The sequence below is a fragment of the Hippocampus zosterae genome, chromosome 12 (genome assembly GCF_025434085.1).
Source record: "Hippocampus zosterae strain Florida chromosome 12, ASM2543408v3, whole genome shotgun sequence".
NCBI classification, from domain to species: domain Eukaryota; kingdom Metazoa; phylum Chordata; class Actinopteri; order Syngnathiformes; family Syngnathidae; genus Hippocampus; species Hippocampus zosterae.
In genome coordinates this window covers 2,246,498-2,272,164 of record NC_067462.1, presented here as the reverse complement: position 1 = coordinate 2,272,164, position 25,667 = coordinate 2,246,498, and the positions used below count along the sequence as shown (strand labels likewise).

The 25,667-nt window shown below is 47.0% G+C and overlaps 2 protein-coding genes and 1 long non-coding RNA gene across 3 annotated transcripts in view; all 3 read right to left on the bottom strand.

Moving 5' to 3' along the window:
- Positions 1-12,884: 12,884 nt before the first annotated feature.
- ralba (v-ral simian leukemia viral oncogene homolog Ba (ras related)) lies at positions 12,885-15,641 on the bottom strand. The gene is made up of 4 exons (XM_052082657.1): positions 15,464-15,641; positions 14,207-14,415; positions 13,944-14,121; positions 12,885-13,863 (listed from the first exon to the last, which is right to left on the bottom strand). The coding sequence occupies exons 1-4, from the start codon at positions 15,575-15,577 to the stop codon at positions 13,741-13,743; spliced, it is 624 nt and encodes a 207-aa protein (XP_051938617.1). The 5' UTR covers positions 15,578-15,641; the 3' UTR covers positions 12,885-13,740.
- LOC127611874 (uncharacterized) overlaps positions 12,885-25,667 on the bottom strand; it is a 139,560-nt gene continuing 126,777 nt past the window's right edge. The window contains exon 2 of the long non-coding RNA XR_007965490.1: positions 12,885-13,279. This is a non-coding gene — a long non-coding RNA (uncharacterized LOC127611874). The remainder of the gene's footprint in view (positions 13,280-25,667) is intronic.
- On the bottom strand, positions 18,750-22,260 carry nepro (nucleolus and neural progenitor protein). The gene is made up of 9 exons (XM_052082639.1): positions 22,110-22,260; positions 21,808-21,962; positions 21,631-21,719; positions 21,318-21,446; positions 21,146-21,220; positions 20,740-21,038; positions 20,025-20,083; positions 19,745-19,941; positions 18,750-19,669 (listed from the first exon to the last, which is right to left on the bottom strand). The coding sequence occupies exons 1-9, from the start codon at positions 22,192-22,194 to the stop codon at positions 19,366-19,368; spliced, it is 1,392 nt and encodes a 463-aa protein (XP_051938599.1). The 5' UTR covers positions 22,195-22,260; the 3' UTR covers positions 18,750-19,365.

Here is a 25,667-nt window from a genome sequence, read left to right as displayed (position 1 = left end):
AGATGCCCAAGCCACCTCATCTGGCTCCTCTCGATGTGCTCGCCGATTCTCCTTCTGTAAAGTTGCCACGGGCAGACGACGCCCTGACAAGCGGCGGGATTAGCCAGAGATGCAATTAAGGCCTCGACGGGGGAATACGCGGCTGACACCAAGCGATAGGATTGTGGCTTCATCCCCCCCCCCAAACCCCAACCCCCCCAAATACAATTTTGCCCAAACTGTGACAAAGTAAAAAGCTAACCTTGAGTCACATCACATGAAATCACCATCAATTTGCGCGCGTTTGTTTGTTTGGTGACTGGCAATTACCTCGCGCATTTGCGGTTTTCATAGCAATTATCGCATGCAAATTTACGGCGCCGGCCGGCGCGAGACTATAGTTGCAATGATACAGTGGGAACCCGACAAAGATTAAGCGCTACTGACACCGAGGTCCTTCATCATGCGGCGAGTAAATGGAATACAGCTCAACACGTATTCCGCTGGACACGTTCCATACGCAAACTACAGCGGGGAAATACGATTTGGGCAGGGTCGCGCCTGTTCCAGTATTTTCCAGGATTGTTCGCAAAGCCTTTCGGTCATGTGAGTCGTTACTGTGGTCACGCGCACTCAATGCTGTGACTTGTACTCAAGTCACGACTACGTTGCCGATTAATCGGGCGTCCATATTTTTATTTTTTTACTAGCCAGAGAAAAGACACGTCGGCGCGGAAACTCTGAACTGTCAGCTAGCCTAGCGCCATGCCTAAGCATGGAATATATTCCCGTTTTGTTCCATCCGTGGGCGTCAAAGAGACGCGATGACATCGGTAACCGAGTTTCCCGGCGAGATCTCGAAACAAAAACCGGCAAAACTTCTCAAAGATGGAAGGCGAATGAATCGTCCCCGATCAGGAGGAGAACCGTGGCCCCGTGACGGAAGAGGTGCGTTCGGGGCCGCTAAATTCCCCACAAGCCGATCAATCTGAATACGCCCGAAACCTCCCCGCCCGCCGCCGCCGCCGTTCTCTTCTCCCTGGGGGGTAATTTGTGGCAGCGCTTAGTGGAGCATCAATTCCGGCTGACATGTCACGTCGAGAAAAGAGGAACATTTAAAGGCCTTTATTTGTCATCGTTTTTCCTCAGGCAAATTTATGACCATGCGAGGTCGCCGGTCTCGGGACACCCGGCCCGGGGAAGGCGTATATCATCTCCTGCGCTCGGGCGGGCGGCTTTCTTTGGGAAATGGATTTTTCAAACCCATCCCGAGCGTATGCGCTCAGATGAGCGGATGTCTCCCGACAAACGTGGCGCTTATTCAATTTGTTGACGCTCCATCAGCACGAGTGACAACCGCGTTGGCAAATTTGCCTCATCCAGAAATCCTTCATATTGTTTTCATTTCCGAGCCCGTTTGACTTTCAAAAGTCTCGGGCCAATAGACGCCCCCGACCCCAGTCGGAGTCGATCTCATCACCGCCATCGCACCGAAGCCGTTTCCTGAGTGACTCAAAACGGAGCGCGGCGGCAAAGGCGCAGTCGCTCAAGAACAGGAGTCGTCATTTGGCCTGCGCACCTCCCCCCAAAAGAAAGCGTGAGAGCGCTTTGAATGTTCCCAATCCCAAAAAATAAAAAATATGACTTGACATAATCTTATCCAAAATTTAAGTGTCATTTTGGACAATTCCAGGTCCAAGTGACTCGTCCATGACTGTGTGCAAAGGGTTTTTAAGGACTTTTAAGGAGCTGCTGACATTTGCACGTTTTTACACAAACCAGAGCGGGCGACGGTCACGACCGCTCGCTCTCATTTGTCCGTCCGCCTGCCGCTGCCGTCTGTCACTCTTTCACACACGCAGACGATTTCCCCCGTCTCCAATAAATGAGAGTCGCCGAGGAAGCTCTCAAAGGACCCGGGAAAATGCCAAGTGTCTTATTAGTGGTTTTGGTGGCGACGGCCGGCAATCGATGAGCGACCCCCCGCCGGTCACGACACCCGTCAGGGCACTCGGTCTACACTATCCATCATAACAAAATTAAAAACAACAACAACAACAACAAAACTCAACCACCCACCATCTGATCCCCCCCCCCCACCACCACCCCACCGCCTCTGTTCTGTGCTTTTGTGAAAGAGATGTGAGAGTGCTGCCAAGCAAAGGCACGAACAATTGAAGGCCTTCTTTTAGGTTCCTCCTGCATCCTTGGAGATGAGCCTTTTATTTTCTCACCGCGCTGTGCAGAATCTTTCAAATCCAAAATTTCCCGACAGTGATTTGGTTATAAAAAGAGAGAAAAAACAAAAAAAGAGATGCCCCCCCTCCACTCTCCGCAGTCCCATTTTGGGAGGTGGCATTGGCATTGGCGATCTTGCTCCCTCGCCTACATGCTCGCAAGGGCTGAGGATGGAACCCACAAGCTTCAGGTTGGGAGAGCGGCGCAACCCCCCCCCCCCCTACCTGAGCCCTGCCGCAAGTTTGCGGCTTGGGCCGCAGTTCTTCTGACCCTGGCCGGCCTCCATCAAGCATCCACTTGACTCGGAGGAGCAAAGTTATTCCACATGAAAGGGGGGGGGGGGGTTGTCGATCGCGAGGCGTCCGTGTAACAGGCCGGAGGGGGGGGGGGGAGACAGCTGTGAGTTAATGGCTTTTGCCCAAGTCCAGCTCGCGCTGACGTCAAACGCCGCAAATCGCGGACGGCTCGCAGTCGTCGCTTCGCCTGATCTGAACTCGCCCGCCTTCGCTTCCGTCTGAAGAAAAGCTCGGCGACGGGACAGATGGAGAAGCAGGTTGCAGCTTGCCGACGTGTGATGCCAGACCAAGGCGAAGGCACCATACTGTCAAATTTCCAGCCATTTTCAAGTGCTAATCTATCCGATGATCACTGCCGGATCCGGTCAGGGTCCGCTGAAAATCGCGAGAGGAGACCAAGCGCCAGCCTTCTTTCCGAACGACTTACAGCCCACGACTGGCCTTTTGGAGGTAAAGTCAAATGCAAAAGTCTCCACAGAAAGGCAGAAATTTCCTCCCAGATGGCCTCAAAACAGCATTTTCTCAAGCAAAACGCGCCATCTTGCAATAAACGTTCAGGCGCCAGGAGGAGAGAACACCAAATCCCGGATATACTCGGCTCTTGTCATTTGTTTGCTTTTTTTCCCCCCACTTTCCTAAATTCATTGGCAGTCGCCAATGAAATTTTGCTTGACGACGATGACAATGTATACTTCACGCAGTTTCTCCTGAACGGGGTTTACAGTTCCAGCGCGAGCTATCGTTGCATTTGCTTCCATTTTTGCCTCCGTGAGTAAGATGATGAATCTAGAAATCAAAGTCGTTGAGACGTGATTGAAAACGTGTCACGAAAAATTTTGCAGTTACCCACATTGGATGCAATCAATGGTTATCCCAAAGTCTGGGGCACACGAAGAAGCTTTTGCCATGTCCGAGGAGCTGCTTTTGACAGTTCCCTTCAGCGATACAAATCTACCGTATTTTCTGCACTATAAGGCGCTTGGGAGTAGAAGGCACACCTTCATTGAATGGCCTATTTTAAAACGATTTTAATATTTCGGGTGTGCCGCATTATATGGCGCCTTGAAGGTACAACAATGTCTGCGGTTGCGTTATGAATCCGTTGGATGGACCTACGTTAAAGGGAATACAATACAATACAGCTTTATTTAAATAGAGCCTTCAAAACCGCTGACGCTGTAACAAAGCGCTTTACAGAAAATTTAAAATACTAATAATGTCCAAGAAATCTGGATATTGATCCATATATAAGGCGCACTGTCGGCTTTTGAGGAAATTGAATGCTTTTAGGTGCGCCTTATAGTGTGGAAAATACGGTCATCAAATCATGTCAGGAATACTCCGAAGATATTGTACTCGGTGTGGCGATGGGTTAAGATTGACCCCCCCCCCCCCAAAGACCCCCAATCTGCTCAGGCTGACAATAATAAATGTTATACCCGTTCAAGATTTACGATCACAAATCATTAGGTATGCGGTAGCTTCGGTTTAGGAAGCCGAGCCGCACAGTCTTGACTTAGGAGACGTTTTTTTTTTGGGAGATGGATCTCAATCAAATGAAATATTGATGAGCGCTGGCATTTGTGTTTGTTCTCTCATAGAATTGATTACTGGCGTCGCCTGTGAACCCAATCAATGTGATGGCGAGCGAAGGGAAGAAAAACAAAAATGAGCAGATCAATACTAGAGAACTAGCAATTGAAGAGATTTTTTACAATTAGTAAAGATGGCTGATCCTACAACTAAAGTTTTTCAACTAGGAGATTTCTACTCAGGTTGGGAAAGTATAAGTCATGCAACGGTATGGTCCGTTAAAAAAATACTTGAAGTAGAGTAGATGAATTTTACAGTTGACTCATGTTTTTTTTTTTTGCTGTTGTTTTGGGACAGGGGTGTGGGGGGTCACAGCCGTCGCGGTCCATCTTCCGGCAATTTTTGTTGTCGTTTTAAGTTTTGTTTTTTGTTGCTGTTTTGCCGTCGGGCTTTTTAAGCGCTTCCCGGTCTGGCTGAGCTTTGATCTGCAAGATTATTTTATTCATCCATCCACAAAAGCCCGGGCAAGACGACCTGCCTACCCCACTGCCACGGTAACTCTCTTGTCGGATTTGTTTTGTTCCCACGTTATTTTCCTGCGAGGAAGGACTTTTTCTTTTTGAAATGTTAAATCTACCGAACCTCGACACACACGAACACACACACAAGGCTGAGAAAGAACAAATGTAACAGTAAAGGAAAAGCAGACAAGCCAGCAGTCCAGACCAGAACGATGCAATCATCCATCATATTGACACCGTGCGGCGCAATGAGGTCACGAGCGCCACCGCACTCTTTCGAACTAACAATACTGGCGTTCGATCTCGTCCATTTTAATTCATGCGGGAGCTGCCGTTTGAAGGAAGCCGATAAGAACGATTGTGCTCCAGAGCTCTTCTTGGAACAATGCCCCAAATAGAACACGCAAGTGCAATTCAAGTCCCATTGGATCAGCTTTGATCAGGCGGGCTCTTTATTTCGGCAAGGATCAAATTCATTGTTTGGTACGGCGTCTGTGATTAAAAGTCACCTCGGTAAAATCGATGTGACCCTTGCCGAAATGTTTCCCACGTGATAACTTTATATGCCGAGTAACAGCAAATCTCCCCATTTTATTTTGTGTGTGTCCCCAGACGACGGAAGCTAATTGCGCTAGGTGAGCGGCGCGAGCCGGTGCAAAAAGCACCGAGCCGTGTTCACTTGGAGCCGCTCGGTATTTGACGAAACTTTAAAAAATCTGCCGCGTGTAATGTTTACTCGTTTTTTTTGGGGGCAGTTTAAAGTGCCGGACTTTCATGTGCGTTGATTTTGAAGGAGCAGGAAGCTAACCGTCAACTCGTTTAGCATGAGATCGGGAAGTGGATCTCGTGCACGTTAGTCCATAAGAAAGTGATAAATGCTATTAAGGAAGTAGATTGAAATGAAACGTGTGGACTCGTGTGAAGATCTTGACAGGTTGCTACAGTTAGCCTTGGGTGGTTAGCATGCTAGTGAGATTTCCAAAATCGAATCCTGTTGTACAAGTGGTACTTGGGCTTCTTTTTGTAAGTGTTAAAAAACACCAAACTTTGGCCACGCGTGGTCTTATTTACATTGTGTTTCGTGCCTCTGAGGTAAAAATATGGGCGGGTAACGTTCGCGTTAGCATCCCTGTCCAAAACCCGAGCGTCAAACCTCCCTCGCCGAACCCGATTCTTCAAAACGTACCGCGCCGCAACGCAATCCCTCAAGGTCCTAAACTGACTCGTTTCCACTAAGGAAGGAGCAACAATTGATTTGAACGTCTGTTTGATATCGTATTCGTACCTAGCGCTTTATTCAATAATTGCCGCCTAATTTGAAGCCACGGCGGCTGCGTTATACAAACACCGCGCGCCCCCCACGGTCCACTCGAATACCCCGGAGAGTGGAGCTTTCAGGTTGCGCGATGGGCTCTCCGGGGAAGCCGAGTGGCGAATGAGAAAGCGCCGGCCTGGTGATTAGCTTGATATGCTTCTACGGAACCAAATTGAAGAGAGCCAAACGACATGCAGAAAAAAATAAAAAAACAATCCAGACAGGTTGCGTGTTGATGCCCTCATCTACGAGCCGCCTTCATTGATCCATACTTAATGCGGCAGGTCCTGATGCAATCATTGCTCACGTTGCATATGCAAATCAACGTATCAGCAGCCCCGCAGTACCCCGCCAGGCACATTTATTAATATCCTCAGAATGAAAGCCCGCCCACCCACCTTTGACATGAGTTATTATGAGTGCCCACTGCCAGAAAGGACCACGCGGGCTAATTATTGCCTTTCCAAGGCGGATCCAGCTGGGCCGCTGGCCATTGGTGTCGCGCCGGGATGGCACCCCGCAGTTGCTCCGCTCGCCTCTCGCTCCGGGGTTTCGCTTCCCGTTGCAAATAAAGCCTTATCGGACACGTCTCTCGTCTCTCGAAGTTGTTATTGATGTTGGTTCTCATCGGAGAGTCGACTGCTTGAGCTGATGAATAGAAAACGAGGCCTTGTTTACTTCCGTTTGGCTTCATTCCCTTGGCGGATGCGCTTTGGAATGCGCTACGAGCTGCGGGCGGGTGGGACGCTTCATTCGGAAACAAAATGCTTTCTGCACTTTCGAGCTAGCAAGTCTAGAAATGTGATGCGAGTGCGCCCAGACGGTCAAGAGATGCGCCTCATTGCTCGCGCGAGTACTTTCCGGGGAACACCGCTCGAGATAATCTTGCAGAGACATCTGAAAATCCGGCAGTTTGCTGGAAGCGACGATTAGGCCTGGTTGGTGGGATTCCGCGTGTGTCCAATCTGAATTTTAGCAGAGCTAAAAAAAAAAAAAAAAAATTAACGTTTTTTTTTTTTTTTTTTAATGGGGACGACACTTTACGCATGATACAGATATCGATCATGGACATATCTTCTCCTCACCTCATTTGGCCTGCACACCTCCACTCAAACGAAAGCGTGAGAGCGCTTCGGATGTTCAAAAAAAAAAAAATTAAAAAAAATATGACTTGACACAATCTTATCCAAAGTTCAAGTGTCATTTTGGACAATTCCAGTTCCAAGTGGCTTGTCCATTACTGTGTGCAAAGGGTTTTTAAGGACTTTTAAGGAGCTGCTGACATTTGCACGTTTTACACAAACCAAAGCAGGCGACAGTCACGATCGCTCACTCTCATTTGTCCGTCCGCCTGCCGTTGCCATTTGTCACTCTTTCGCACACTTCCAATCTGAATTTTATCAGAGCTAAAAAAAAAAAAAAAATTAAGGATTTTTTTTTTTTTTTTTTAATGGGGACGACACTTTACGCATGATACAGATATCGATCATGGACATATCTTCTCCTCACAGGAATTTTGGTATTGCCGTCATGGTCAATTGTCCCACTGCTACGAAAGACTGGAGAAGATAAATGTGCGGCGTCATGAAAGTAAACGGCACAGAATGCCAAGACGGCGAAGCCACCGAGCAAATGTCCTCGGCCTGTCACGGCGGGACAAAAATGGCTTGCAGCAAGCAGACGAGACGCCACGCAGCCCTTTTTTTTTTTTCTTCTTCTTCTCTGATCTTGGCCCGAGGCCCTTCTGACTGACAGAAGCGTAAGTGGAACCTGATCCCAAGGTTCAAACGGGGGGGGGGGGGGGGGGGGCACACATACAGGATGTCGCACAGGATAAGGAATGTCTAATTCCCCCCTTCGGTGCCAAGAATGAGGACAACGATTTTGGTGTCTCGGCGCTCTCTGACCAAGAGACAAAATCCTGTCCGCCGGCATCAAGAAGGAGAGAAATCTTTTCCCCCCTTCCGCGTCCTTCCATTTAGCAGCGAGGCAGACGTTATCTATCGATCAGCGGGCGCAAACGATTGCCGGGGAACTTTTCTGGGCTTACTGAAAAGCGGGAACGGATCACAATGGATGATGATCAAGACTCGACTTTTCATGTCGCCGCGTCAAATAACTGCAAAAATGCAACCGCACGTGACAACAGGAGAGAAATTGGTGAGAAAGTGTAGAGCATTTTTGAAAGATTGCTGCCAATGGCAATCTCGACATTTTGGTGACAGGTTCCTTGTGTCAGCCAATCGGCTCTCACCCGTCACTCGTGTGTCTTGCCCAAGTGTGCCTTGTCGTCGAAGTAGTTTCTTCACACCGGAAGTTGCCTGCCACTTTAGTTGTCTTCAACCACGTCCGTCGGAGTGTTTCATGTTGACCCCGTTTTTTTCTGGCGTTATAAAACTCGAAAACTCATTCAAGCACCCAAAAAAAAGCCATTCCAATCATTCATTTGGATGCACAAACATGTGTTTCTCGGTTCGTTACTGTCACCCGAATCGCGTTTAATTATCCCAAACTCTCAGAAATAGAAAATTAAAACGCCAGAAAACATTGTCGATAGCTCATTATTAACGTCATTACGGAGCAATTCAACATTCGCGCTGACGGACCACGCTTCAACGGGGGATAATTCACCACCCCCCACCCCCCCCCCCCCGGCCCCATTAAAAATGCGTTAAAACCGTTGACGTGCCAGTGCGTGTGAAATGAGGCGTTTTCGACTGTATATGTTGATTGCACTTAGGAAGCTCAATACAACAGGTTTCAGACTGGGGGGGCGGGGGGCTGCTATCATCTGTACTCAATTGCTCAAAGTGACCCGCAACATAAGCGGAGGGTGAGTCATCTTGGAAGGTGTCAATCAAAACTGACCATTGTTATCTTCTTTGCAGCACCTTAAACATGATAATGGTGGGCGGGCGAAGCAAATGCAGACAGACCACCCCCCACCCCCCCACCCCAGCCACCCGGCTGTCAAGATTTTCCTAGATGAGTTTCTGACTCTCAGCCTCCTCAGATGAACATTTGGGCTGCTTCATGTGGAGAAAAAAAACACGGGTGTCGCTGTGTGATTGCCTGCTGTTATTGTGTTTTTTCAAGGAAGGCCCAGGGCACAACACCAGGCACACGTTTGCCTCCTCGTGAAAATGCACTTTGACCAGAAAAATACAGTATGATTGGAGGCTCATATATCTTATAAAAAATAAAAACAACAACAACAAAAGAGAGGAGCACTGAGTGACAACACGTGTTTGACTGTGTGTATCCAGTGCACAAAAGCCGCTCTCACCCAGCGTTACGGACACAAATTATACATTACGGATGGATCAATAATAAATGGCCGGAAAATTTCCCAAACATTGCTTCAAGCATTTTTTTTTATCTCCCCATGTGGAAATATGCTCTTTCAATGCAAAACAATTGACGATATTCCCGCTGCGACGACAACTGATCTTGAAGCTCGGTCAAGAGCAAACATTAAGAAAGTAGCAGCGGGCTTAGGGGACATACCGGAAATGAAATCACACAGCAAATTGACAAAAAAAATCCGCCCTACGGGTCCTCTGCTTCCGTTTCCTAGTTACGGGAGTCGGCGGTGTGCTGTCACCTCCACCTGTCAATCAATCAATCACACACCAACACGTCGGGAAAGAAGCGCAGCCACAAACCTAATTCTGACTTTGTCCACCAGCTGCGTGCTACAGGCAGCTGTCATGAGAGTAACAAAGAGCCCTAATATAACAGCGTCTCTCTCTCACACGCACACACACACACACACACACACACACACACACACACACACATATATATATTAGTCCAGTGGTTAGCACGTCGGCTTCACAGTGCAGAGGTACCGGGTTCGATTCCAGCTCCGGCCTCCCTGTGTGGAGTTTGCATGTTCTCCCCGGGCCTGCGTGGGTTTTCTCCGGGTGCTCCGGTTTCCTCCCACATTCCAAAACATGCGTGGCAGGCTGATTGGACGCTCTACATTGTCCCTAGGTGTGAGTGTGAGCATTAATGGTTGTTCGTCTATGTGTGCCCTGCGATTGGCTGGCAACCGATTCAGGGTGTCCCCCGCCTACTGCCCGGAGACGGCTGGGATGGGCTCCAGCACCCCCCGCGACCCTAGTGAGGATCAAGCGGCTCGGAAGATGAATGAATGAATGAATATATATATTGTACTTTATCAAAAATATATGTATGTAGAACACACAAGGAATTTGTCTCCGGTATAACACGCTGCATTAGTATCACCGTAAACAAGGACATGACAAATAGGTAGAGCAATAGCAATACCCCGGCTCCATTAGGTGTGTGCAAGTAGGCCACCGGGGGGCAGTATAAGAGAGACATGCAGACACAAACGACGAAGTCTGCAAGTGAGTAAGGTTAAAACATCAAAAGACTAATTCCCATCTAATGGATGGGTGCCCAAAGTAGTTACAATTGGAATATGAGGGTGTCCTTGGGGGGGGGGGGGGGATTCAGACCGAACCTTCTTGCTGGTCTTCCAGCAAGAAGCATGGAGGATACTCGGAGGCCTCTATTCCTCACAACCCCGAAATGAGGCCTGCCATGTGGCAGATGAGAAGCAAAAGTACTGAATAATGCACGAGATCAAATTGCGTGCAAGGGAATTGAAGCACTTTACATTTCAGCTCCAAAAGATTCCGATTCCGTATTAGAGGCTTCGTCTTGCTTACAAAACGGCAGTCGGGATTAACGGCATCCTGATGCAAAGGAGTTCTAATGTAGTGCGCGCATCTGAAATCTGAACAGGATCTTAAAGATAACCTGTCATGTTATTCAAGTCAAGACAATCTGATGTCTTCTGAAGTGATAACAACTAGGGAACAAGCTGTGGTTGTGTGACAGTCCTTTGTCGGCTTTCAAGGATGAAAGATATTTGCGGTATATACAGTCTTCAAGGGTGATTTTTCCAGCAGAAAAAAAAATGCAGCTTCGAAAGCTTGACATATATTTTGTACGTTATTAATCAGGGAGAACTTTTCTTTTTGACCGAAAATGACATCACAGTGCCTCAGCACATGACTGAGTGAACTAAATGACTAAATAGGTGAACCGTGACAGTGGTTACCTGAGCCGAGTGACTGTGATGTCATTTTCAATCGACAGCGAGTGGCAAAATGGTCGCCCCCTGGGGTGGATAAAAACGGGTGGATTTTGCTGCTTCAATCATATGCCACATTATGAATTGCACTACTGTGCTGAGGCTTATGCAGGCGCACGGAACATAATATCATATGGATTATTTTTTTATTCAATTTTCCCCTTTAACTTACTATATTTGATTAGACTGTGTGGATTGTTGATGTTTTAGTTTGATGATTTGGCCAATGGGGTGAGTGAGCGCTTGCTTAATTTTGGACTAAGCGCCACATTTCCCTGGCCTAACACAGGACTGTATCTATTTGTAGCAATACAATATTAGCCTCCAGACACTAAACAAGTCCTCAATCACTCCTCAATCCACTCTTTTCTTGTAGTATCTATAACATCAAATCAGTAACCTTCATTTGGTCAATCGTCACCGGTGAAGGAAGCTCGAAAGAGAAAGAGACACGAAGAAAACGCAAGCACGGTGAGGCTTACGAGAAAATGGCTGTTTGGACCGAAAGGAAGAGCAACACTGCCGTCTGCCGGCCACGGAAGGAACAGCTGCTCCCTCGTTCCACGGAGACAGCACCGGCAGCTGCGAAACTAGAAGTTCTCCTTTGTCCCTTGCATTTATCTTCCAGGTCGAGCGCAATTCCACCGAGTGCGTTTCTCTTTGCGTCTAATGAAAGAGCACGATGGCGTTTTATCACTTGAACATCCTCATCGCCAACATTAGCCGCGATATAATGAGGGTTACTCAGAGGACGGGAGGCCTCTCTCTGCACAATGATTAAAGACCTTGCAGTGTGCCGACGACACTGCATCGGTCATTAGGCAAACTCACTTTGACCTTTCATATCTTTCCAAATAAGTGCCGTCCCGCGAGTTTAACGGACCACCTAATCTGCCTACTTAGCGCACAAGGGGACCGGTGCGGAGTGTCGGGCGAGCGGGCAAATGTGCCCGTCAAGAAGGCTGACATTTAGTTCCCTCAGTGGAGATGCCGTAAAATGCTCGTGGAGCTCACTAGTAGTTGATGTATGTAGAATGAGCCGATTCGAGTTTATTCGTGAATTCTGTTTATTAGTTGCGAGCTGAATGGGTGGCGCACACATCAATTTAGCGCGTGAGTTACTGCCGTAAAAATCATGTTTAGTCCGAAAACGTGGCTTCGCGGGATCTGATCTTATACACTATTACGGTTACGTTCAAATGTAACGCGCCTAATATTAAAACACAAATAGAACCTAAATTCACGTTTCAAAACAAACAGCTACAAAATGCTTGTTTATTGTATTTCTTAAAAAGGAAACACAACGGAAGTGCACTGTATTTATATAAAAAAGTCATATTTTAAGTTGTGATTGAGCCATCGGGACACCTTCCTGAATTCAGATGTTTGTTAATGTACCAGTAGAGGGAGCTCACGTACCGCTAATGGTACAACAGCAACACTCGGAGAATTACTGATCTCAGTCGCGGTCATTTCCAATAGAACAAATAAGAGGCCATTAAGCAACTTCTGCATTTGTTTGACCCGTTTCAATATCAAGAACTTCCGGACCATACAAAAGCAGGAAATCAATTTTCAACATGAATTGTTTTGAGTATATCGTGCCAGTACACGCAGGGGCAGAGTTGTGAGATTTCCAGGGGCCCCCAAACGTTCCATGAAAAAAAATGAATAATAAAGCCCGCTTGATTTCAAATGATTTTGTCCGAATCGGTCTCTCGTAGTGCATCTTCTTCAAACTTCCCACACGCTGCAAAGGGCCCCAAAATGACGAAACCCAACAGCATTCTGTGCTTTGTGGTCATTTGTGAGAAAACCAAGCATCAATTCTTTATGGCTGTTGAGAGGAAACTGGAAAGAAATGAGTGTCCAAGTATGTATAAAAACATTTATTCAGCAATGCTCACAGGATAGAAATAAAACTTAAGTCACAGTAGTGGGGAAATAAGTGGCTAACTGAGGAAGGGCAAGTACAATGTTAGAAAAGTTACATTTCCCATCGTTAAAATGTTGGCATCCAAAGCAAAAGTTAGTGGACCTTAGTGAAAAGACGTACTTGCCGAAATCATTTTTAGTGGCAACTTCTGAGCATCCGCTGTAGTGCATGTTCTTCCAAAGAGGGAAAAAGTCACTCCAAAGCTAAGCCGCCGTCAGAAACGGACAGTAAAATGTGCACTTTGGAAAGTGGGTCAAAATGACATCAAGATCAGAGGAGCATCGTCGGATTATTTAAAGAAAAAAAAAGTGACTGAATGAAAGAACGTTTCAACTCACCCGAGTTGTTTTGCAGTGGTGAGAAAAGGACAAATGCGGCATAAAAAGACAGGATTAGAGTTGCTGTAAATTTGCTTTACGGTGACAGGCAGGAGAGCATTAGAGTTTTAGTTTGCAGTACAATAAGAAAACAAGCCAGAAGACAGATTAAGATTGAGAAGAAAAAAAAAAAAAAACACGAGCACTGGAAAAAAATCAAGGGCAGTCAGCATCTCCGAGGTCCAGAGCCGAAAATGAAGCGCTCACGTCACCGGCAGGTTGCTCCATCGGTCAGGATCTTTTTGCTTAGTTAGTTCCACATGGCATCGAGCAGGAATTAATTAGTTGACATACTGAACTCACACTGCTTAGAAAACGGGTAGACTTGAATTGAAAGACCACCAAAAATAAAAAAGTTTTTTTTTTTTTTTAAACTCTGCAGTCAGGATTGTGCGTGATTCAAGGTCCGTGCGGATTTCAGAGGAGACAGCATCTCTCTTTCAAGCTCTTCTTCTTCTTCTTCTTCTTGCCTTTTCCGTTTTTATCCTTGTTCTCCGACATTTTCTTCTCCCGGATGTCGCGCATCAGGTCGAAGAAAACCTAAAGCGCAAGACCAAAAGCAAACAAGTTCCATAAAAAAAAAGGGGGTGGGGGGCCAGTCCGAGGTTGTCCGCGCGTACCTTATCGACGTTGGCCCTGGTTTTGGCGGAGGTCTCGACGTACTGGACGGCCCACTCCTCGGCCTTGCCGCGGGCCTCGTCCACAGACACGTGGCGACGGTCCTCCAGGTCCGACTTGTTCCCCACCAGCAGCAGAGGGATCTTGTCCTCCTCCGCCTTCACTCGCAGGATCTGCTCCCTGCCGGGCGCACACACACGGGTTGCGCCGCGCTCGCCTTAAAGCGCGAGACGGAAAACCCGACGGGCGGCCGGCGGCCCGGCACCTGAATTCGGCGGTGGCCGTGAACGACTCGTGCTCGGTGATGGAGAAGACGAGCAGGAAGCCCTCGCCGCTTCGAAAGTAGTTGTCCCTGATGGCGGCGTAGTCCTCCTGGCCGGCCGTGTCCAGGATGTCGATCTGGACCTCCTCTCCGTCCAGGACCACTTTCTTCCTGTAGCTGTCCGCCTTGGTAGGCTCGTAGTCCTCCACGAACTGGTGAGCACACGTTGGGAAGATTTCCGGCGCAATTCGGTGATGAAGTGCTGCCTCCGCCGGGGAAAACTCTCACTCGTGCGGTCTTTGCAAATTTGGGCAAAATCATCTGCGTTCTTTTGTTGGAGTGGGCGGGAGAAAAGTCTCGGTCGACTCCGATTGGATGAGTTCAGCTCGTATGTCACCGAGCGGCCGCGGTCGGCGAGTGTTTGCAAAGGGAAGCTAATGTTGACTTTCATTCGCAAACAGTTTTCTGTTGTCGGCAAGAACGTTCCGAATGTTCAAAAAATGTCTTGCCGACAGGAAAAATGGTTTGCGTAGTTTTGTGTTCCGCAATTCCGCTGTATGGCTTTTGTCGGAAGTTCTGCGACGCACTTTTTTTCGGTGACAAAGGCGTTCTACAGATAAAAATGCATTGTCATAAAATTATTTGCGAATGGCCAACGATCGCGACCGAGAACGAACCCAGAAGAATAAATCGACATTTGCAAACATTTCGAAAAAGTCGTGGTCACTCTTTAGGGTCGTGTTCCGATCCCAATTTGAGTCAATTAGCATGCATGTGTCGATTTGTCTTAAAGATCCTCAATTCACGAACGCCAAAGTTGTGATTTTTGTCACGCGAACCTCAATGAGGAACAACGGGCACGAAAACGACAAGTGTTCAGATGGATGAAAGAGACGTTCTCACGCCAGAAGAGAGGGACCATTATGAACTGTAAATTGGGAAGGAGGGGGGGGAAAAAAAAAAACAGCACAGTTGCCGACGAGCAACAAAGAAATCTCATCGCGCTCGCTAATTGTTTGTTCCGGCGGCTTAACTCTGGCGAGAGCTTCCCAACGCTTTGAGAGATATGCCGCACTTCACTTGGAGATAGTGGGAACAATGTGGTGGTGGGAGGGGAGTGGAGGGGGGCGGGGCCACGTGAAGTCACACGCGCACAACGATAAGCGCGCCAAATATCGACAGCGGGAGCCGGGCCGGTGTTCCCGTTTTTGTTCAACCGAGAGCCCTTTTCGGTGGCGGTGAAAAGAAAAGCCAACTTACCTCGTCATACATAAACTGCAAGGTCAGCGCCGACTTGCCCACGCCGCCGCTGCCCACCATGATCACCTTGTGCAGAGCCAGGGAACTCTGGTTTTTACTTTTACCCGTCGCCATCGTCCCAGCGCTTTCCGACAGGCCCGCGCGCGCGCGAGAGACTTCTCCGCCGCTCCCGATGCAAAACCTGCCGGCGAGAAATGAGAGTGGCTCAATGGGACGGCGTCATGATGGCCGAGTCTCGGCGCGACCGTCCAAAAAGCCGACGCGGGCGCACACGACTTGCAACTTCCTGCCTTTGTGAACAAAGCGGGTCAGTGAAAGGCTCGATGGACAGGATGCTCACATGTGCCCTACTCAGCATTTGCGCACGGAGGGGAGGGCGAGTCGGGGGAGGGGCGGCAAGCGAGGGATGTCGGCCTAAATCAGGCATGTCCAAAGTCCGGCCCGCGGGCCGGGGTCGAATTTCATCCGGCCCTCGGCCCCTGTCATAAAATCAGTGCCGTCTGGCCCGCAGGTTGGGCGCAATGGAACACGTGTTGCATTGACTGAGGTCTCGTCGACTGGTGAGTGATGTTTCATAGAGAACTGCTTCCCTCTAGTGGCTGAATGAGTAATAGCATTCACTGAATGAGTAATAGCATTTAGACACTAGAGGGCATCACTCACGAGTTAACAAGACATCACTCCGTGTTTATATTGACTGATATGTCATATTTCAAATGATCCTTGCAGTTGTGGATATGTGTATTGCTTGTTCATTTCCCTGTTGTTCGAGTCAAAGGTTTTGTGACTATTGAAAAGTCATGGTGATACATTTTATGTTTCAAATCAATCAATTTGCACTCAGGAGACTTCTGTTTAAGAAAAAGCAGTTGCATGTGATATACCTGTTTCAAATGAACCAAAAGAAATTCTTTAAATTGTTCAAATTAAAATAAAAATGTGAAACAGACTGGCTTACTAAAATTTGTTGAACAATATTGTTGTTCAATGTAAAGAATGTCAGCCAAGGTCGGCCCCCTGACATTTTACCACATAAAATCTGGCCCCCTTGGCAAAAAGTTTGGACACCCCTGGCCTAAATGATTCAAACGCAACCCGCTTCCACGCGCCGGCGGACATTTTGTCCCGGCAACAGCGGGGAAAGGTCCGCGTCCGGAAGTTCCACTTACGCCGACTCGTGCTTGAAGCTTTTCCCGACGTGTTGCGCCGCCGGTTCGAGCAACGGCAAAAGCGGCAAAAGCGTGCTTTTGAGGCCTTGACCCATATTTGCGCGAGATGCTCTGTGGCGTGCCGGCGCGGGGGGGGGGGGGGGGGGATGGGAGGGGGCTTCGGGGCTCTTGAGACCACTTTGGGCTGCCGCGCTCATGAAAAAGGCATCACAGTGTACAACGTGGACGGCGGGGTTTCATCGCGAGGGGGGGGGGGCTTCCCTGCCACTTTAGTGCAGATTCAAAGAGTGGCGACCGATTTCATCAAACGGAAGAAAATATGGAGCGGTGGCTCCTCCCTTTGCTGTTGTGACATTGTCCGCCCTCCGGTCTTCCGGGAAGACTTTGGATTGCGCCAGTGGGAAATTTTGAACATTCATATTTTACTTGTGAGGTAAGACATCAGCAATGTGGGATGACGGTCTTAAGCCTCGTTTCGATTGTGTGTCAAAAAGCCCTTTTTCCCGCCTCGGTACCTTTCGCACATGACTGTGAGCTGTGAGGGGAAAAAAAAAAAAGATTGGAAAAAGTTGGCCAGTGGAAAAGAGGGTCATGACGATCTCATCACTGCACAGCTACGTGAAGATAAACAACCCCAACCCCCCCACCACCGGCACTTCCCTGCCTGTTGACATAATACAGACAATCGATGACAGTTTGGTATGTACTCCCCGAAATCGCTCCCTTCGCTTTCCAAGCAGCGTCTTTCTGAAGGATTGGCAACACGAGAAGCCATAAAAGCTTCATTCGCACCACTTCGATGACCAAAATGGAATTCTAGGCGATTAAACAAATGTTTTATATTTGGAGCCATGTTCCCAACATGCGCGTTTGGCTTTCCGCTATGAGAGACGCCCAATCTCCAGGTGGGAATCTTCCCCTATTTTGCCAGGATGCTCTGCTTTTGTTTTGCCCACACCGAAGGTGAACTTCAGGCAACTTACAACAACCTTGGCCAAACTGTGTACATTAAACCTCCCATGGGGGGGGGGGGGGGGGGGGGGGGTCCTGAGTTGACGACGGAGTTCCGAATTTCTGATTAAAGTCTGTCACTGGACCTACGCTAACGCGGTGGCTGTCATATTTACTGCAGGTATCCCCCCCCCCAAAAAAAACTCGTAGGCCATAAAGCTAACACAATCGAATGAAACGTCGTATCCTCGAGGTGTCGTAAGTAGGAACGCGCATTCCAAATGGAGTTCCTCAGCTGAGCTATAGACGTTACATTTTGACGATTGAAACGACATTTTTCATCTTAACTTTGGTAACATTGGTCGGTTCACCTCGATTTACGATGAACGATCATGGGAGAAGAACATCACATGAGTTCCATAAAGCAGGAGGACGCTTGGGTGTGTCGCCGACTCAGCAGGAAAAAAAAAAACTGTTGAGCACCAAACATTCACCTCGGTGGGGAAAACAATTCGCAATGACGGTCGCAAATGCGTACATAAGTTCAGTTCGACTTTCGGCGTACATTTGACATCCCGTTGGCTTTTTAAATCAACGACGCCAGCTACGTTGGCCTCAACGGTAACCGAGAAGTTGACGATAAGCTATCGGGTCTGCTTTTACACCAGACGTTGCTAAAATCACGTCGGCGAGTTGCTGTTATAATTGCCAAAGTTGCACAGTAAGTGAGCAGATTTGACCGTGACTAATTAGCAAAGTAGTACAAACACAAGCCAGGTGGTAGCTATGGAAGCTAACAACCCAAAACCCGAATCAAATCCAACATCTTTGGCAAAAAAATGTCAACTCACCAATGCAAGATTTCCGGCTGGGGCCGATGCTATCTGGAAGTTTGGGTTAAGGGACCATATCGACGCATTGGTTCCCCCAAAATAAAATAAAAAACTAAAAATTAAAAAAAAAAACCGAAGCTGGAGCCAACAAAAGCCCCACCTTCCGGATGTCAACCAGCGGCCGACAGTCAGCGCCCCTTCCCTTCTTCTTCTTTCTTGCCTTCCAAGTGGAGCACAACACTGCCCCACAGTGACCAGGAGTCTGAATTGAGCGCGCAATCATGATACACAAAAAGTCGACACAGCCCTGCTAGTTTATGTTAAATGGGAGTATGAAAAAAATATTAATTTCTGCCAGCATCACATGTCCAAAAATAACGACCATATACAGTACCCAAAAAATGTATCGCCATGACAAAGTGGTTCACGCTGAAGCACGTCTTACATTTGCCGCATCCATTCATGCTGCTGCTTCCACCATGCTCGGTTGCAGTACGGCCAGGAAGTTCAATTTTTTTTTATTCAAAATGTTGCAAAAACAGACTTGATATCTCCAAAATGTATTTTGGAAAAATGCGTTATCGGTCCAAGGTCATGGTGGAGGGAAAGGCGAGTGCTGATTTTATGACCACGACGCCTGGGAACAGCGCAAAGAAAGAGTGGATTGCATTTTCCCCTGTGTAGGCAGCACTTCATCACCAAGAGACTTACTTGATTGATTTAACAAGATTTCCAGAGATCTGCTGATTTTTTTTGTTCATAATCAAGCAATTTAATAAGTTTTTTTTCATGATTTTACACTGGATTGAAGATTAAAAATGAGTCTTGTGAATGATTGTCTATTTCAATGTGTCAGCCCAGTGATTGATTGGCAGGTCATGTGTCATCTGCAAGCCTGCACAGGTTAAGTGGCAAAAAAAACTTGATGACCGGGCGCATTTAAAAACAATCACAGACCCACAGAGGCAAAAATATCATCGATGTCATCCTGGCTGTCACCATGAATCGTCACTGCTCTTGTCCCGCCTATTGTTCTGCTTATCCAATCGTCATTCGCCGGCGTGGACGTCACACGCGTCTTTGGCTCGACTCTCCTCGTCGCGTTATTTCTCATTTGTGAAGATCGAAAAAACCGTCTCCTCAATGACCAGAAGCGGCAGGCGGCGGAGGGGCGGGGCTTCCGACCGGGGCCTCGAACACCGCAGAAAGCCCGGCGAGCTTCTCGTTTGAACCTCGGCAACTTCTTCTTCACGCTGCAAGTACAAAATGCATGCGACTTAACTTGATGCGCTGCCCAATGACATGTCGCCGTCCACCGTCGCGCTTACTTGTAACCCGCGGCCTCGGCCCCTCTCATCTGCCGGCACTTGAATCTCAGGAAGGTTAAATGGCGTTTGGTTTGATTCATTTTCTGCGATGCGCACCACAGGATCATTTTGTCCAGACAGGAGGCCATGTCTTTGAACGTAGCGGCTAGCCTGGTGCGTCTCTGGAACACGCGTTTCTTTTCAGACTGTTGCTTTTTCTTTGGGAGTAGCAGAAGGAGACATGGATTCGATATGAAGCAGCAGCATGGCGGAAAATACTGACTGTTGTCCCGTTACGTACCTTCGCTGGGCTCCTGCGAACGGTTTGTGCAGGCACTGCGCTGGCATCCAACAGCAGCTCTGGAATCGATTTTTTATTTTTATTTTTTTTTCCAAAATCATCATCACTATCATTACTAAGTGCGCTTGGTAGGAGGTGATTTTTTTTTTTTTTTATACGGAAATTATTTTTCTTGGTTACCAAGGAGAATAGCTTGCACACATACAACATTGTGGACAGCTGGATTTTTTTTTTTTTTGGTCATGAACCGGATTGCGCAGACAGATGGAAGCTTGTTTCAGCAGTAAAAGTATGAAAAATACAAAGTACAACAAAAAAAAAGTCATCATTGTGACCCAAGTCAAAATTATGGGATATTATTTCATAAGTATGAGATTAGTCAGGAAAACACCATAGTGAGTCAGAATAATAAGATACTGATGAGATATTTACCGGTTGGCGCCTTGTAATTTCTCAAGATTATGATTTAGTACCTCCTAATCACGATTTCAAAGTTTTGCATACGTTTCACATATGTCAGTCCCCGTTTTCACTTTTTTCAAAAAAGAACACAAACATCTCCAACAGCTGTTGCTCGATACTGCCATCTATAGAGCACCGGTAGCATTGACACAAGTTCGTACACTACTGGCCTCCACTTTATTTTTGGGCATCATCGCGTCCAAAAAATAAATCAGATCAAATTTATCGATATCAAATCAAACGGGTGTCTCACCTCTTTGCACAGCAACCCCCAGGTCTTCCTTAACACTCTTCATCCGCCCCCGGCGGTTCCCTTTGACAGGAGCCTTCTGTCTCTCCTCCTTCGCCACGTGAGCCATCACGCGGAGTCCCGATTTTGGTTTCACGGCCAGTAAAGCTGCATCGGAAGGGTCGAGGAAGTCAGCCATATCAACGGGCAGGGTGAAGTTTGTGAGGAAGGGCATTGGCCGAGCGAGGGCTACTTCTGCCCGCAGCGCCAAGAGATGCTGGTAGAGAGTGGACAGGCAGGCCAGGATTCCTCGGAAAATAACCCTGGTGGCCAACAAGCAACCTTGAACCGATACCGGTTCATTGACGCAAATCATCCTGCCATCGAATGAGCTGGAAGCATTTCGCTGGAACAAGCAGCGGTGACTCACCAGAAGCGACAGAGCATGCTGGTTATCACCATATTCAAGACGATGAACTCATGCTTCATGTGCTGCTTGGATAAGCTGAGGCAAACGTTTAAGGGAAGGTGATGACTCAAGAGTCGAGAAGCGCTTGACGTTTCATCTCGGCCTATCGAGCGGCGCATCCGCAGAAGGATACACAAACGCTCTGCGGCAGCGTTTCAACGCGCAGCTCATCAGTTGCGCGGCTCCCAGCACTTTGAGACATTGCCACTCCAGCGCGGCTTGGCTGGGAAGATCCGCCTCGCCCGCTTCAACGCTCAGCTCACTGAAAGGAGGCAACCGCGCCCAAATCGGATTTCCCCATTGCAATGAATGACAGAGCCGTGAACACAGATAACACAGCAACATCAGATTATTATGATAGCTTCAAACGTCCTCTCTGACATCCTACAGCTTTCTTTCAATTCCACTTTTCAGCACGGGTGAAGCGAGTAAAGTGTTGTGCCAACCTTTGAATCATATTGGGACACAAATCCGTCAGACTCTGCAGAGCGACGTCCAGCTTCATCTCCTTCAGCCTGTTAACGCACTGTTCCACCTGGATGACATGAATCAGACGCATGAAAATGCACAGTTCACTTCGGACTCGCCCACCAACCATCACACGCGTTGTATTGCATCCTCGCCTGCTTTAGCACGCGAAAGGTTTTGTTGCCTCTCGCGCTGTTGTTGAGATTGTACAGCAAGTCGTACAGAACTCGAACTTCCGTCTGAAGAAGGGTACTCCGAAGTACTTTGAGGACTTTGTCGTTCTCCGTCAGCAAGTTTTTCGCAATCACGCCTGGAAACAGCAAACAGCATTTATTTCACGACACGCACACAGTAGATGTGCCCCACGTGCGCGACACACCACCACACAGGCGGCTCTTAAAGCTAGTTTTGACTTACAAGACACACACAAAAATAGAATGCGAACAACACGTCTAACCTGTTTTTGAAGTAAAGATTACACGAACGCTGGAAACAGCACCGGGAAAGGGAACATTTATCTTGTTCCAGGGTTCTTGTTCCATGTTGTGTTGAGAAAACACGGAAGTTCGGCAGCCAATAGCGAACGTGTCGTGACGTTTCAAGATATATTTATTAAAGTCAAGACTGCGCTATTTTGCGCAATTCTGATTTTTGTTTTCAATAATAGCGCAGTAATTGAAAGTCTTACGATTATGTTCTCACATAAACTTTCAAAAAATACATTTTTTGTTTTATTTGAGTCATTATTCACGTGAAAATTTAAATTTATTTCTTTTTTCATTTCCGTTTGGTTTTTTTTGGGGGGGGGGGGGGTTGTTTGACAGGACGTACACTTACGTACACGTTCGGGTTGCAGGTAAGATAAAGTCGATCCTCGCTGATTTTGGATGAGAGGCGGTACTGTAAACCGTTGACTGGTCGTCAGATTAAAAAAAAATATATATATATATATAGATATATATATATAATATAATAAATATAGTCACATTATGTAATTTTATTTCGATAACTTAATTATGGTTATACAGTATAATAAAATACATATAATTCTTATTATAACAGTAAGTAAAGTACATTACAATTAAAAAGTGTAGCACAATCGGGCGTCAAATACATGCATACTTTACATCCACTCAGAGGATGCCTATAGTATGATTTGCATTTATGACTGATCTGTTCGTCAGTGCAGTGTAGAGAAACGTATCTCAACTTACTCACAAGTGGGTGGGTCTCGGACACGAACAACGCGAGTCGTCGGAAACTGGAGCATATTCCACCCTGGACTGGTCGTCAGCCAATCACAAGGCACATAGACAAACGATTCACATTCAGACCCATGGATAATTTGGAATCTCATATGCACAAGCTCATGGAGGTTCTAACAGCAAATACATTGCTAGAGTATCTGTTTGAAAAAAGACAAACAAATGTGCTGATGACGAAACAGGAATAACCTTTATTAATCAATAAAACGTTTTTAAATACTTCTTATTATTTGACATAAAGAGATGTATACATAATAGATAAAACCACAGATTGTATTACGGTACAAACATGGCAAAATGGCAAGATTGACATTTAGCTACATATTATTTCCAATGTGTGCGCATGTGTCTGCAATGTATTGTCAGCACGGAGAGACTCCACTCTATTAAATCCATGCAAAGCATACAGACAGAGGCAAGGATCACTGCTGACAGAATCGAACAATCATGTACCGTCAATGGTTTGCTCTGATCATGGCTCATCAGTGCAAGTTGTGCAGCGAAAGCTCCTTGTCAGAAAGCGTCAACAATCAGAATTCCGAGCTGGGTTCATTGCGTTACATTCAGCTCGTGAAACTGATTTTGAAGCTTCGCATAGAAACTCGACTTCAGGAACAAAAGAGCATCATGGCAGCATCAGAAGGTATAGGAGGTTTAAGAAGCGATATGTGGGTACTGGATGGGCTGAAAATGAAACAGTGCAAAGAGGAGAGGTAGAGAGATCTACGCAAAGTCTAGATCCAAACCATAATCGCCATTAAAAAAAAATTAAAAACACGGTCATGATTCTCCAGTACATGCTTGTTCTGTGCTTCCCAACAATGTGCTTCAAAAGATGCTTTGTTCAATCAAGATTGTCACTAATGCTTCAGAGAGGGGGTGGGGTGGTGGTGGGGGGGGGGGCTCATTATACAAATCACAATGTGCATCACATTGTACAGTACAATACTGTGTCAAATGTTGCCCACTCGGCATCCAGTGCAGCCTGGTCATCTCGGAAAAGGGATTGTCCCATCTGCGGCCCCTTCTCAAGGTTTCTCATTTTTCCCCAGATGATTTTTTTTTTTTTTTTGGTTTTCCTTCCCTTCCTGGGAGGTAAGGTCAGGGGATGTTGTTAATATTTGTCAACTTTGAGACGGTTTGTTATTCAGGGCTATCGAAATAATCGAATTATTTTCTTCTTTTTTGTCCTTGGCTCACATGCCATTGAAATGAAGGTAAACCGTCAGATAAATTGTGAAAAGCTGTAACTCAGTGACTTGTGCTGTACAACCGGTTCTGCCACTACAATATATGGCAGAGTTGCGTTCCCACTGTGGCGACGTGACCCGAATTTGTACCAAAGTCAGATAACGTGTCGTTGTCCACCACTAATGCAGTGATTTCAACTACTCCACTGCATATATAATCCCATTTCACTAAATTGGTCCCAAACGTATTTACTACAAGTACTCTTGTCTTTTTTTTTCCTCCTCAATCTATTCTGGTGATGTATCGTAATAGGCGGAATGACGAAACGTTCTGAAATGAAATGGCAGAAGGTCCGGGATTCAACTCCGTATGTTGAATTAGAGGCCCAGATTCCACATACTCATTTTAACTTCAAACACAAGGTCAGAATTTCTACATATATACATCCACTCTTTGTGACTCTTTAGCTCGGTGCTCTGTCGTGAGGTTTTCTGGTGGAAACATATTTTGGCATGAAAAACACATCTAAGCCATGAATAGAAAACAAACAAATGACAAAGACATGACTGAGCGTGCTTGTAACTCTCCGAATGTCCTTAATTAATCGAGAATGCAATCAGTACAGTACACCGTATACTGATTGAAACCGTTGCAATGCCACGTCTAACCACAAGGGGGCTCACAAGCATCGCAAATATACATGGTTGCAATTTCCCCAATACTGTACTCGAAATACACGAGTCATAACGGGAGAACTCCGGATATTTGTCGACACACGTCACGTCATCCGTATGAACTGAGCTTATCCTCCGCGAGGACATCAAGTGCACAAAACGGACACCATCGAGCAATTGTCGGCACATTCAGTACAAAGTATTTACATTCACAGTTTCGCTGAGCTGCTTTCCAAAGATCAATGAATGCAAACGGATGATAACCACCCCACGAGCAACACAAACGCACAGCAATGAAAACCACCCGGGAGTGTCCCCTTTCACAGTCCCTTCGTCTCTGCCACAAGCGGGAGCAAATTCCCCCACAAAGAACAGCCATTGATTGGCTCGTCATGCTTGTCTTGACAAGACACAACCGAAAAGCATTTCACAGAGGATTTTCTTCATCATTTTGGGCCACATGAAACAACCCATAAACCAGAAACCACCGCTGCTGATGGATTCGCACCCTACAGCGCAAACCCCCCCCCCCCCCCCCCCAACAATACAAATTACTAATATGCAAAACAATATTTACAGAATCGAAGCTCTCAATTTACCGGTCGATCTACGTCCCAACCCTCATCTATGGTCATGAGCTTTGGGTCCTGACCAAAAGAACGAGATCCCGGATACAAGTGTCCGAAATGAGTTTTCTCCGCAGGGTGTCCGGGCTCTCCCTTAGAGATAAGGTGAGAAGCTCGGTCATCCGGGAGGGGCTCAAAGTAGAGCCGCTTCTCCTCCACATAGAGAGGAGCCCAGATGAAGTGGCTCAGGCATCTAATTAGGATGCCTCCTGGTGAGGTGTTCCGGGCATGTCCCACTGACAGGAGACCCTGAGGATGA